At 53.2% G+C, this 12,689-nt stretch overlaps 4 protein-coding genes across 4 annotated transcripts; 3 read left to right on the top strand and 1 right to left on the bottom strand.

Annotated features, from left to right (window-relative positions):
• Positions 1 to 2,373: 2,373 nt before the first annotated feature.
• Positions 2,374 to 3,788, top strand: CONPUDRAFT_57705 (uncharacterized protein; the record flags this gene model as incomplete). Its single annotated transcript, XM_007770876.1, has 4 exons — positions 2,374 to 2,997; positions 3,053 to 3,182; positions 3,222 to 3,297; positions 3,362 to 3,788. The coding sequence occupies 4 exons, from the start codon at positions 2,374 to 2,376 to the stop codon at positions 3,786 to 3,788; spliced, it is 1,257 nt and encodes a 418-aa protein (XP_007769066.1).
• Positions 3,789 to 5,118: 1,330 nt separating this feature from the next.
• CONPUDRAFT_144584 (uncharacterized protein) lies at positions 5,119 to 6,841 on the top strand (the record flags this gene model as incomplete). The annotated part of the gene is made up of 1 exon (XM_007771271.1): positions 5,119 to 6,841. The coding sequence occupies one exon, from the start codon at positions 5,119 to 5,121 to the stop codon at positions 6,766 to 6,768; it is 1,650 nt and encodes a 549-aa protein (XP_007769461.1). The 3' UTR covers positions 6,769 to 6,841.
• Positions 6,842 to 7,422: 581 nt separating this feature from the next.
• Positions 7,423 to 8,611, top strand: CONPUDRAFT_125331 (glutathione S-transferase C-terminal-like protein). Its single transcript, XM_007771272.1, has 4 exons — positions 7,423 to 7,705; positions 7,761 to 7,932; positions 7,996 to 8,172; positions 8,238 to 8,611. Exons 1-4 carry the CDS (start codon positions 7,652 to 7,654, stop codon positions 8,501 to 8,503), a joined length of 669 nt encoding a protein of 222 aa, XP_007769462.1. The 5' UTR covers positions 7,423 to 7,651; the 3' UTR covers positions 8,504 to 8,611.
• Positions 8,612 to 8,779: 168 nt separating this feature from the next.
• On the bottom strand, positions 8,780 to 12,156 carry CONPUDRAFT_137699 (uncharacterized protein). Its single transcript, XM_007771273.1, has 8 exons — positions 12,059 to 12,156; positions 11,608 to 12,006; positions 11,385 to 11,560; positions 11,258 to 11,304; positions 11,029 to 11,207; positions 10,924 to 10,974; positions 9,937 to 10,870; positions 8,780 to 9,884 (listed from the first exon to the last, which is right to left on the bottom strand). Exons 1-8 carry the CDS (start codon positions 12,105 to 12,107, stop codon positions 8,885 to 8,887), a joined length of 2,835 nt encoding a protein of 944 aa, XP_007769463.1. The 5' UTR covers positions 12,108 to 12,156; the 3' UTR covers positions 8,780 to 8,884.
• Positions 12,157 to 12,689: the final 533 nt, after the last annotated feature.

Below are 12,689 nucleotides of genomic sequence, written 5' to 3' on the forward strand. Positions count from 1 at the left end.
AATTAACCCCTGTAGATTAGATACGACGCGTCTGAACGCGCTCCCCCGCCTCATACGCGTCGAGCCCATGTACTTATGTCTTTATCCCTTACTCCACTCCTTTAAGTTATGAATGAAAACTATATTACAACTCTCCCCGCCCCTCTCTCGAACAACGGCCACGATTCCCTCAAGAAACTATCCCGATCTTTCCTCGACAGCTTCACCTTCGAGCAAGTAGAGACTGTTCTATGGGCGACCCTCTGGTTCGACGTGGGATTCTCAGGCGAACGAACGCTACGGCAGTTTCAGATCGAAGCTGCTATTAATCACCTAGCCGGGAAGCACGTCGTTGTACGCGCTGGGACGGGGTATGGCAAAACTATGGCCATGATCCTGCCCCTTGTCCTTGCACACCCTCGCAAAATCGCCATCACTGTTTCCCCACTCAAACTACTCCAACAAAACCATGTAAGTGCTTTTAATGTATTAATCGCTAACCTTAACACTCGAAAGGTCGAGGAGTTTAATAGCTACGGTGTTCGTACTATCCAAATTAACGAAGACACTTCTGATGACAAGGAGCTCTGGAATGTACGTATCTACGTGCATATAACCACTAATCTTTACATTATTCCGTACAGGATATTGCTCGAGGCGTCTACTAGAATATACTGGTCGCGCCCGAGCAGTTCTTTCGTTTCAAAGGTCATATGCCTCGCCTCGCCTCGCTCATCATGCGGGTGCATTCATTCAGCAAAAATATCGGTCACTTGCTATTCGACGAAGGGCATTCTATCCATACCACTGGCTTTGCTCGCAAAGGAGAGAAGGCACCGTTTTGTTCTGCATACAGCCGACTCAACAAGGTTAGAGCTGTCATCCCCTCGTCGACGCCGGTCATGATTCTCTCAGCAACCCTCCCTCCTCTGACGCTCTACACTGTCTTCGACAGCCTTCGTATTAATCCCGAGACGGTCATTAAGTTATTTCTTTCGACGAACCGCCCGAACCATTTTTACACAGTCCACCAGATGCATAACGGTCCCAAGAACCTCGAGAACCTAGATTTCCTCATCCCTCTCTCGTCTAGTCCCACACCACTGCCAAAGACACTGGTCTTTGTCGACACACGCGATCGTTCGCAGGACATTGCTCACTACTTACGCCATAGATTCCCCGCAGAGCTGCGGACAAAACGAATTGTATCGCATCTTCACTCCGGCATGTCTGAAGATTATAGCAAGGGCGTCTTTCAAGACTTCAAGAATACAGATGATATTGCAACAGTTATTGCCACCAGCTGCGCTTCGGATGTGAGTCCCATCAGTTTATTATTACTATCATATTGACGCGAATACAGGGAGTTAACGTGGCATCTATATCTCGTTTGATTTGCTACGGTGAGCCAGTGCGCAGACGAGGTCGATCGGTTCGACCCCAGCCTCCGAGACAGCGCGCAAGAGTTCATTCTTCCTTTGTTCCATAGTGAGAGTCCCCAGCCAGTTGTAGTCCCAGGTGAGCGGCCGAGGTGTCGCCTGAGTGCGAGGGATGCCATAGCCCCAGTAATTTGTCATTCGAGTAATTCACGCAGGGAGGGAGAGTAGATAAAAGCGATTATATTCAACTATCTACGACGCGTCGGTGGACGCGTCGAATACCCCTGAGGCTAAGATTAGATTACGGGCGTCGATCGCCTCGGCACCACGATGCCGGCTTCGCGAAGTCCTTACAAATCCTTTCCCATCCGCCAACTTTCACACTCCGTCGGTCGCCTGCCAGGCCCTCGACGAAATATCCCAGTCTTCGCTACGCGAGAGCCCAAGGCTCGTTACCCGATTAGGGTGCGTCAGCGAAGACTGGTTACGAGTCTATTGTTGGACGTCCATGTCAATGGTCGCAGATAAGCTGCATAAATTGGCAATTGTCCGAGAGACGCGCCCACGTGGGAAACGGAGGCCAGAGCGTCTCGGCAGCATGGTGCCGCAAACCCGACAAAGCGCGGGTTGTCTGGCTATCCCTGAGTCGGCCTTTCGCAATTTCAATGCACGAAATGAAGTCGTCCTGCTTCCTTCCCTTCACATTCGTTACCTAACGTTCCAAGGTCGGCGCCCAAAGCATCCAACTTGCTGTCGGTGTCCTCCACGTCGTTTGATTCAGAACAGTCCATCCAGGACGCGCCCTTCTTTCCCCATAACGCTCCCTCCAGCTTCTCGATCTACCCAGTCCGCATTCGTGCAAGGTATGCACTTCTCTTCGGTTTCTCTTGACATACTTTATCTCGTCACTCATTCTGTCGTCATGTAGGACCTCTTCCTCCACTCTGGCTTTATGTCCTCTTCCTCTCTTAATGTCGGGAGACATCTCTCCCAACTAACACCCTCCTACGCCACCATGTTCCTCGTCCTCTCCACTCTCCTCGTTCCCACATCAGCCTCAGTGATTAGCCGAAGCACCCCACCAAATACAGAGGAACTGTCTGACCCCCATGTCATTCTCGACCACTCCGGGAACGGAACGGTCGTCTACAGCGCGTCGACCGGCGACGAAATCATCCAGGGCGGAGCTACCGACGGGGGTGGCATAGGCGGATGGGACACGCCCGCCATCATCTGGGTCGTCTTCTGCTTTGTCGTCGGCGCCCCAATGCTGCTCGCGGGCTTCAGGGGCAGGCGGCTGAGCTGCGGTGCCGCGCTCGGCTTGGCCGTGGACATCGCCGCCTGGGCGGCCGTCGTCAATTGCATTTCCGATGGCGGCGTATCGGACACCGTCATTGTCGTGTTCGTCGTCCTGCTCTTTGCCGTCGCGTTCTTTGTTGGCCTGCCCAGCATCTTCTTGCCTTTCGCGCCGTTCCTGCTCGCGCTCGAGGGCGGTGCGTCCATCGGCCTTCGGGTTGTTCTGCTGCGCGACGATTTGCTCGCGCAGGGCCAGAATGCGTACGCGGCGAATTGGGTGATCATCGCTCTCTGCGGAGTGCTGAGTGTTCTTTGCCTTTCGTGGAAAAGCCGAGCGACTACCGTAAGCCGTTGCTTCTCCCAAATTTCTGATGCTGTCGACATCGGATTATTTTTAGCTCTTCGCCTGCGCATCGATAGGCAGCTTTCTCGTCGGACTCGGGATTGATCTGGTGGTGAACCAGCAAAATGGGTTGAGCCGTGGCCTCCGCTATCTCATGGACCGAAACGCGTCGCATGTCATGGTATGTCTACCCCTGCGAGGCCCGTTGTGTCATGTCTGATAAGTTTGGCAGGCTCTGCTGAGCGGATATCACCCACCGGCAACCACGGTCGCCCTGATCGTCGTATCTCTTGCCGTCATGTGCGTGCTTCTATCTATCACCGCTGCGCAAACGTGTATATTGACCGGAGTTCGCGTGGAGTAGACCTCTATTTGCATACGCGCAGCACCGACTCTTCCCCGTTCCCTTCGTCCCCGAAAAGCCACGCCGCGATACAGAGTCCGTCTGCACGATGGAGACGAAGGAAGACGGCTCCGAGGAGCAGTCGAGCGCGTCTTCTGCGTCGACGCGTCATCCGCCCGCCTACCTCAACGAGGCCGCCCCTCGGTACAGTAACACGACACGCCGGAGCTCCATGCCTGGCTCGCTGTCCAAGGTCGACGAAGCGGGCGAGGAGGAGCCCCCGCTACCTCGCAAAGGACCCGCCGTCACGGTGGAAGCGGTAGAGGTCGAACAGGACATTACCTCGGAGGAATCTTGGCCCAAACCCCCTGGTCATCCCGTCGCCGCTCCAGCCATGACAGAAAGCCCGTATAGACCTTCTTCGGAGGGAGCATTCATGGCTCTATAGAATTACCTTTACGCCTTGCTTTATCTTGGGTTCTCCGTCGAGCAGCTTTTGATACGCTTTGCTTGATACTGCATGGACTAACTAGCTGATCTGACAGGACGCTCTCATTTGCACGCACCGGACACTCCGCATTGCTCTGTCTTCATACCATTACCTGCACATAGATCTTACCCTCCATCGTCCATCCTCGACCTGCCGTTACCGTTACCGTCACCGTCACCATAAACCGTCACCACCACCATCTTCATCATCATCCTCATTTACGTAGAAGCGCTAGACGCTCGCCTCAACACAGCAAACCTGCTGCTGGCTCCTGTTGTATTTTCCCTTGCACTTCGTGTTCACCATATTAGCTTAGTTGCCAGATAGATACTTACGACTTGACACTTGGATTAATGCTCGTCGCTGGTAATTAGTGTGCCTTATTGACAGTATGTCTTGGGAAGTTGAGGGTGATATAGTCTTGTCAGCAGGGTCTTTGGAGAGCTGGCGAACTTGATGGTAATGCCATCGCTAAGAACCGTTAGCACTTTAGTAACAAATCTTACCCTTTTTCAACGATCGTTTCAACGTTCAACGTTGCAACCGCGACGTCTCCTGTCAGTTCAATCTGCAAAGGGCTAGACAATCTCATTGTGATTACAGCACCATCTCTTTCCTCCACCTCAGACAGAGTTATGTACTGTAAAGTAACTTCTGACGCGATGGTCGTTTGCCTGTTCCACTCTCCATGCCGCTATTTGTGCGGCTTGCCTTCTATCTGTGAAGTGGAAAGGTTCATGTTAAGCCACTGTCCAATATGAACATCCCCATGTCGCGGTTCGGGTGCCAGATTGTAAGGCAACGGCAGTTTGCTTTGCACTGTCCATGAACAGGAAGCAGCAGCACTGCAGACAAACGACGATTTTACCCGGGATGGAATCGAGAAAAAGAGGCGGAGATGAAAGCCTTTTCGTCCGAGTTTTGTCATCCCCTTTTGCACAGGAAAAGGTATTATTTTAGCCGACATTTGCGTCAATTTTGCGCTGGTAAAATGGACGGGTTACCGATTTTGGACCCCACCCTCCCGATTTGGACGTGTTTCTATCTAATCTCCGCACAGAAACGCAAACTCCGATGCAAAAGTTTAACTTTTTAGTAACTGTTCCCACAGCAAAAGACGGGTGAAAAAGGCTTTCATCTGTCCGCCTTCTTCAATCACTTTTTTTAACAGAAAAATCACAGTTTGTCTGCAGTGCAGCTAGCATGGACGCAACCCGACTCGGATATCGATAAGCGCTCTTTTAGTCGGAGTCTGAGTCTTTCCAAGATTAGGCATTTCATCTCAGGTATGTCTCTATCATCGCCGTTCACCTGTCCACGCGCACGATTAACGTTCAGAATGCTCGACTCCAGAGGTGTCAATGTACAACCAGGGCTACCGTCGCTCCTCACTCTGCCGACCGAAATTCTACTCGCTGTATTCGACCTGCTATACCAAGAACACCAAGCCAACAAGCCAAAACATCCCAAGAAGCTGGTTGCAGACTCCTGCTCGTTCCCCTGCTCTGTTGCGTCTGTGTGTCAGAGGTTCCTAGATGTTCTATCCTTGAATCCCCGCTTTTGGAGGCATATCGTTCTATGGGTGCACGACCCCCACCTTTACCCCTGGGTCGTGCGCAGATACATCGCAGCCTCGCAAGAGCAGGAGCTGGCCGTTTATATCAGCTGCGGGTCCGCAGATTCAGGCACAAACGATGAACATCGCAAGCGCGAACACGAGCGCGTCTTGTTTTTTGCCCAGACCGTCTCGGCTCACCTCAAACGCGTTACAACACTCTCAATTCACACACACTTCCGATCCTCTCTTCTCCTTGCCACAGGACACCTCGCAAGCTGTTCAGCTCCTCACTTGGAAGGCCTTTGCCTCACCGCCTCCGTGACAGACACCTCCGATGAGCTTACCTTCCCGGCGTTCCACAGCTCCACGGTCAGGTCCGTCCGACTTGATGCCAAAGGTGTCGTTGATATCGTCACGAAGCGTCCGGATTGGCCTCACGAGCTCGAAGGGTTCTGGATCAACCACGTCGGGCTCGACGTGGTTCCTTATCCGCCATCTTTAGCTCCCTCAGGCTCGAGCATACCCAGCCTGCCGCTCCTCTCGGCGCGCGCGTTCTTTCACGCGCTCGCACACATCGATAACATGTCAGGCGTGAGCCTCTCGATCACGGGCGTCACGCTCAACCACGACGTAGCGCTTGAGGAATTCGATGACGAAGACGAAGGGGGACGAGAGATGTACCTCTGCAACACCTTCAGTCTCACGCTGCGCTCCCTCGCGGCACCGTTCCTCGCTCTGTTCTTCCGGGCTTTTAAGCCAGAGTGGAAGCACCGGCTGGGCATTGAGCTCGTCGACTGCTCCTTTTCCCCCGTCTCTCCCCTTCAGCACGACTTATCGCACTCCGCAACCTTACCTTCGTCTGTTCCAGACGCGTCTTCATCTGCATCTGCATCCACAGGCATACCGCCGTTTGAGATGGAGACAAACAGACTCACGCTCCGATCTTTCCCCTCGCGGGACGACATCCTCATTGCGCTGTGCGCGTGGACAGGAAACGGGAGCCTTGCGGTGGAAGATTGTCTCGCGTTCGACGATGCCATGCTCGATCTGCTCGCCGTACCAGCTGCATACGTCCCAGAACCAGAACCAGACGAGGCAGAGCTGACGTCAGGGCCTACTTCAGATGTCCACACGCTAGCGCGCGACATGCACTACCTCACAATCCGCAGGTGTCCTTCTGTCACGGCGGGTGCGATCCGGCGGTTAGTGTGCGCTCGAAATGGCGTTCTGCGCACCGTGCACTGTGCGGTTCGGCCCAGGACAAAAGACGGGTTCAATGAAGAGCTGGGAAGGTCTGAAAATGAAAGGACGGAGGGACTTGAACAAGACCAGGACGTAGCGTGGTTGAGGGAGAACCTGGAGGACTTCACCTGGGAATAAGTAGACAAGGGCGGCTGCTAACATTATGGTTGGCCTTGGCAAAGACACGTAGAGCGAATCCATCTTGAAGAACATGATACAAAGGCTTCCAGATGGCTGATGATATTTGCTAGGAGGCCAGCACTTCTTGACTGACAATCACCGTACCTTACGCGGGCTTGACAGGCGATAACAAGTGCCAAACAACTCTGCAGCATCAGAGCCCATCATGGCCAACTTCTCCGTGGGACTCGGAGCAGGTACATTAAAAGGCGAGTCAAGCACAAGAATCGGTGATGAGAACGCTTCACCGAGCCCTCACCGAGCAGTGCCCGAGTTTCGTTTGAGTCTAGATCCTTCTACTTAGCGTACCCCTTTCTAGTGGTTTAAGTGGGCGTCGTGAGTGACCTTGGGCCAACACTCAGACTTTCGTGAGCCGCTGGATAATGTGGCCTTGGGCCAGTTCAGGCCTGGACATTAACCTGGTGCAGGCTTCTTGGCAGGCTTCTGACCTCCCCATCATGTACTCGGTAGCACTCGGTGGCATTTAGCATCCTGATCGCTATTGTCGAGATGCTCCATTGTCGAAACCTTCACCGGCAATCGCTTACATGATGCGTTTTTTCTTCCGTGCCGCTGTCTTGCAGTGTCTTGCGTTGTCTTCCCGCGTCAATTCCGAATTGCAGCGCTCGGGATTTGCTGGCGCTAACGATGACCAAGCTAGCATGGCTACCGATGCAGCCGGGATGAAGCTGCGTTACTCAGCGTAGGAGGTATTCAAGGGTTTGCAGACCGGCAAATGTCAAAGGTATAAATACACACTTGCACTCTTCGTAACAACGCAACCAAGAGTCCCTCAACACCAAGTTCTCTCCTTCACCTAATCTTTTCGTACTCTTATACAATGGCTCCTGTCGGAACTCTCTACGGTGTTGGCCACCAACGCCAGACCTCCACCGTACGTCTCAGCCCTGATTGCCGCGCGGTGGTCCACTGATGCATGAACGATGCAGATCAAGGCGGTTGCCGCCGTAGCTGGGCTCGAGCTCAGCCTTCCCGAGGTGAAAATGGGCGAGACCAACAAGTCGCCCGAGTTCCTTGCCAAGTTCCCTCAGGGCAAGATTCCAGCGTTCGAAGACGCCGAGGGCTTCAAGCTGACTGAGGGCCTTGCCATCGCAAACTACAGTCGGTCTTTCTAACAGCCTTACCCTACTACTCGAGCTGAGCCTTCTTGCCCACTGTCGACAGTCGCTTCTCTGGCTCCAGAGAGCGGCCTTCTGGGAAAAACGAAGAAAGAGACGGCTGAGATTGAGCAGTGGACTCACTTCGCCGAATCCGAGCTCCAGCTCTCCTCCGACTTCAGCTTCTACCTTACCGCTGGTTATCTTCCCGGATACAGCAAGGACGTGAGTGACAGGGTCTTTCGTGCCTTCGTATAACTCACGGGGTTTTTTTTTTCGGTTTCCATCAGCTCCACAACTTGCTCTTAGCTCGTCAGTACAAGTCGCTCGAATCTGTCGAAGAGCACGTCGCCAGCCGCGAATACCTCGTCGGTGGCAGATTGACGATCGCCGACATCGTTCTGGCCGCGAGCTTGAAGAGTGCCTTCAAGATTACTCTCGGATCAGCGGAGAGAGCCAAGTACCCCAAGACGATTGCGTTCTTTGACAAGGTCCGCTCGCATCCGAAGATCACGGAGGCATTCGGTGAGATTGAGTTCTCGGAGGAGCCTCTCCAGTTCAAGGGTTCTGCATAGGATTGTTCGTAAACAGGCGGGGATGAAAGTACACTGCATGTATAACGTGGAATCCATAGGGGACTGGTAGTAAAAGACTCGATTTATGCCTAATAAGATACACCTGACATGATAGTAGCGCGGGTCTTGTAAAGTGAGCTCGCTATCTCTTGTTGAATATGAAAGAGGGTAAGCAGTCCGAAGACTTATATGTGAAACCTCGCGGTCTCAAAGCACGTTTTCGTTGGGATACCCAGCTCATCGGCATCGTTCATACTGAGTGCAGGCACGTATCTTAGGTCAAAAGGTATTCCATAGATATTAATAGTACACTTCAATCATTAGCGAGATTGAATGTGTAACAGAAACAAAACCCAAGTAGGAGATACGGTATACATAGTTCTACATGTCTTGACCCCAGCCCGAACCGTCAGCTTCAAACCAGCCAGTCTCATCGCCAGTGGAAGCGAGCAAATCCTGGAAAGACGGCGCACCCGTCTGGGCGGCGCACGTGGCAACGCCAAACATCTGCTGAAACTCGTGCTCCAGTTCAGATGCGCTCGGTGGCGTTGGCTGTAGTGATGCTGCCGAGACGGGTGACGCGCCTCGCGTGTAGTCGACTTGCGGTGGACTCAAGAGGGAGCTATGTGAGGACAGGGGCGATATTGATGAATGTATGGGTAAGCCGCTACTGCTGAAGGAGTCCGGGGCCTGCAGCTGTCCTTGATAAGTCTGTCCGTATGTATCTCCATCGCCACCGAAGTTCCAAGACATCCAACCGGAGCTTTCCAGACTGGGATTTTGATGCATCTGGACAACGCTATCTGCCTCCGTGCCCAATGAGAATGTTGTCTGATCATGCGCCAAGCTAGCGTGAATGTCCGTCGCCGCCAAGTCGAAGTTAGGCTGTGCTTGCAGCATGTTGAGATGAGGATTGGATAACCCATCGCTCGAAAGAGCTGAAACATCTTCACTCGTGCGAAACCCGGGAGACGACTCTTCCCAGTGAATGTTCGGAGCCGTGGCAGCTGCGAAAGAGAGACAGCTGAGGTCTCTGCAGAGCTCTCCGATGACGTCAGGAATATCCTCGATGTTTGCCGTTCCCTGGTCTCTCTTCCCGTCCCCGCCAAAGTACACGTCCGCAACGCGCTCATGCCGGATGCCCTCGACTATTTCCTTGGGTGATGGGATGGAGGACGTCGCCGCCGAGGGTGTGTGTGCATGGGTAGACGATGAGTGAGAAGATGTGGATGGGGTGGCGAGGCCATCGGACGCAAGACTTGGACTATCGGAGGACCTGCCTGCTCTCAAGATCAGAATGTTGCGCTCGATCAATCCGGCTAGAGTCTCTGAGAAACTAGTAGGGTTACACCAGGACAATATCCTCGATACGTTCAATATGCTGCAACATGGGTTAATGGTCACGCTTAACACACTAGAAAGATGCGACTTGCCACTCTAGCTCGGCAGCCTTTTGTTCTCGGGTCATCCCGAACCCGCCGTCTTCGATTGCAGGAGAATCAAGAATAACTGTAGCCCAGAATGCGAGGGAGTTGCTCCCATATTCTCGTGAGGCGACGCGTGGAAAGATGAGTGAGTAGAGGTACTGTAGCATTTGTGCCTCCCATCCAAGAGGGCCTACAGCAGACATTGATGGTATAGCACGTGAACTCTTTCCGCGAGGAGTATTCAGGCTCGGTATACCGCTATGCGTCGAACTATGTGACGAGTCAGAGGACGCTGGCGATGAACCTGTAGAAGGGGTAGACTTGGAGAACGAGCTCGGTACACTTCCGTCGTCAGTGGACGTGTGGGAAGAAGGGGCGGTGGATGCGGCAATTGACCGCGTCAGGTTAGCCATCCAGGCAACGTGCAAGGAGGTCCGGATATCCCTCAACAACACCTGAGCGTGCGGAAGCAGCGCCTTCCTGAAGACGTCCCGAAGTGCCCGTAAGGCAATGAGGTCGTCACTTGCACATCCGTTGCCCTCTTCAAATGCGTACAGACGCTCTTGGATATCAACGTAGACGGGAATAAGGATCGCCCCCATAGCCCCGTGGATGAGGGCGAAAAAGGAGCGCGCAGAAATCTGCACTCGGAATTCGTCGACTGGAGAATGGGTACCCTCGATGTTGATGGTTCCCTTCAGCCCACCCTCCGCGGTATCGGGTTCGCCTCTGAATAGTTCGTTAATTTCGCCTGGCTTTTCACCGGTCACCATTGAGAAAGCAGAGCCGCGGCCCATCTGCCGCCGGATGACAACGGCAGGCGGTGAAAGCAACGCCTTCATTCTTTCGTTGGCAATCTCAACGATTTTCTGCAGAGGCGCAAGTGATGAAAGGTAGGATTCGAGTTTTGAGAAGTCAAAAGGTTTCCCATGTGTCCGTTCTGGTGTTGTGTCCTCGTTAACGCCGAGATATGGTATCCAATGGTAGACTTACGCAGAGAAAAGTCGTAGCTCGCTATCGCGAGCTCAGATATTCTATATGTGACTACGGCGCACTCCATTAGGTACGAAGTGGTCTCCAGCAGGATATAGTACGTACAGGGTCTGAAAAGACACAGCATGCTGGCGAGATCCCACCATTCTGTGCGCGTAGTCTCCCCTTCGTAACTGCTCCGAGGCGGAAACGAGTCAGCTATACCAAACGTATCGGCGTGCTCGAGGATCTTCTCTGGAGAGACCGGTCTAGGTCCACAGACAAGTTCCTCATCGTACATCGTACTATTCGGATAATAGATGAGCGCAGCTCAAATGGCGTCAATCTTGCTTACAATGGACTGATTTGTTCGAGTGCAGCGGACGCCAGCGTCTCGCGCATCTGGTCGATGAGAGTAAGTCACGTCACGAAAGAAATCGAAAACATTGACATGAGGGGTGAGCGACAGAAATGCATCTTACAACGTGAGTCGTCCAGCCTAATTCTGATCCGCCTGGGATACTCCCGCTAAAGCCAGATCCCATGTTGGTAGAACTTCGAGAGGCGGCAATCTTTGCATGACGTTGCATCTCCAACTTCTTCCTCAATATCGAAATGAACGCAGCTCTCCACGGATAGCCTGCGCTAAGTTCATACCCTGTAAAACGTGAGCAAGGGGACAAGACGATGATGATAGCAACTCACCAGCTTCGATAGCATACAGTAGTTGACATGCAGCCAGAGCTTCTTCGTCTACGTTGCCGTTCTCATCTTCCGCTTGTCCCGCTAGCAACCTTGCGTTCCATGCTCGTTCTACGGCGATTTCCCGTAGGCGCTGGCACGCGTTCTGGCGCTTGCGTCCCCATTCGGCTACCTGGAGTCGATCTACTGACTGTGGCTCGAACAACGTGGCTATTTTCGGCGGTGAAGGGCCAGGTCCAAACAGAAGCGGATGGGGAGACAGCCGAGCTGATATGGCCAGAACGCACAACGCCAAGACCTGGGTTCTCTGAGGGAGGAGAGCGATCCGTCGTCCGGAAGCCTCAAACTTCTGACTGAGCGAAGCACCCGGGATCATCGCGCTGCGGGGTAGTTTGGAGAACACTAATGTGGACATGGGGTCAATTTGCACAGCATGCAAGAGAAGGCGACGCACATTCCAGGAGATGACCAGCGAGTTCTCCAGAGAGCTCAAACTGCACCATGAAGTTTTCCGCTTTGATGATGGGCGCGGGACTTGCTTCATGCAATGGCTTGAGAGCGCCGAATGCAGCTCTTCATACGGTTCAGATCAGCCAAAAGTCGATCATGCTGAGGTCGAGAACTCACTTTGCGGCCTCTATGCGTTTCCCGGACCTGTTTCTCGTAGTCTTGCGCGTGACTGGGCTCGTCCTGCATCTGTATATCCATCCAGTATTTAAGATAGACCTTGGTGATGAAGAGAGATACTTACACGACACCCTTGGAGAGACAACGCGGACATGATTCGGGTGGAGGAACGGGGTCGCACTTGACGCGTCTAAGTTTGCACGCATCACAGGCTGGAAGTCGTTTCACTTGGTCTTGCCGCGTGTCCGGGGACATATGCATGGTGTTAGGCGAAGAAAGATAGGAAACAAAGAGTTATCATCAGAGGAATGCCCGCCACGATGTATGTAGCTTTGCACGATGCCATAACGGTGGCTGTTCGACCTGTTGCGTGCCCCACTGCTGTAGAATGGCGGGTTACGTCACTGCCTTCGGGTTTCACGGCAGTCAGGGACGTGAGAAACCTGTCACCATGGGCG

This window comes from Coniophora puteana, assembly GCF_000271625.1.
Source record: "Coniophora puteana RWD-64-598 SS2 unplaced genomic scaffold CONPUscaffold_7, whole genome shotgun sequence".
Taxonomy (NCBI): domain Eukaryota; kingdom Fungi; phylum Basidiomycota; class Agaricomycetes; order Boletales; family Coniophoraceae; genus Coniophora; species Coniophora puteana.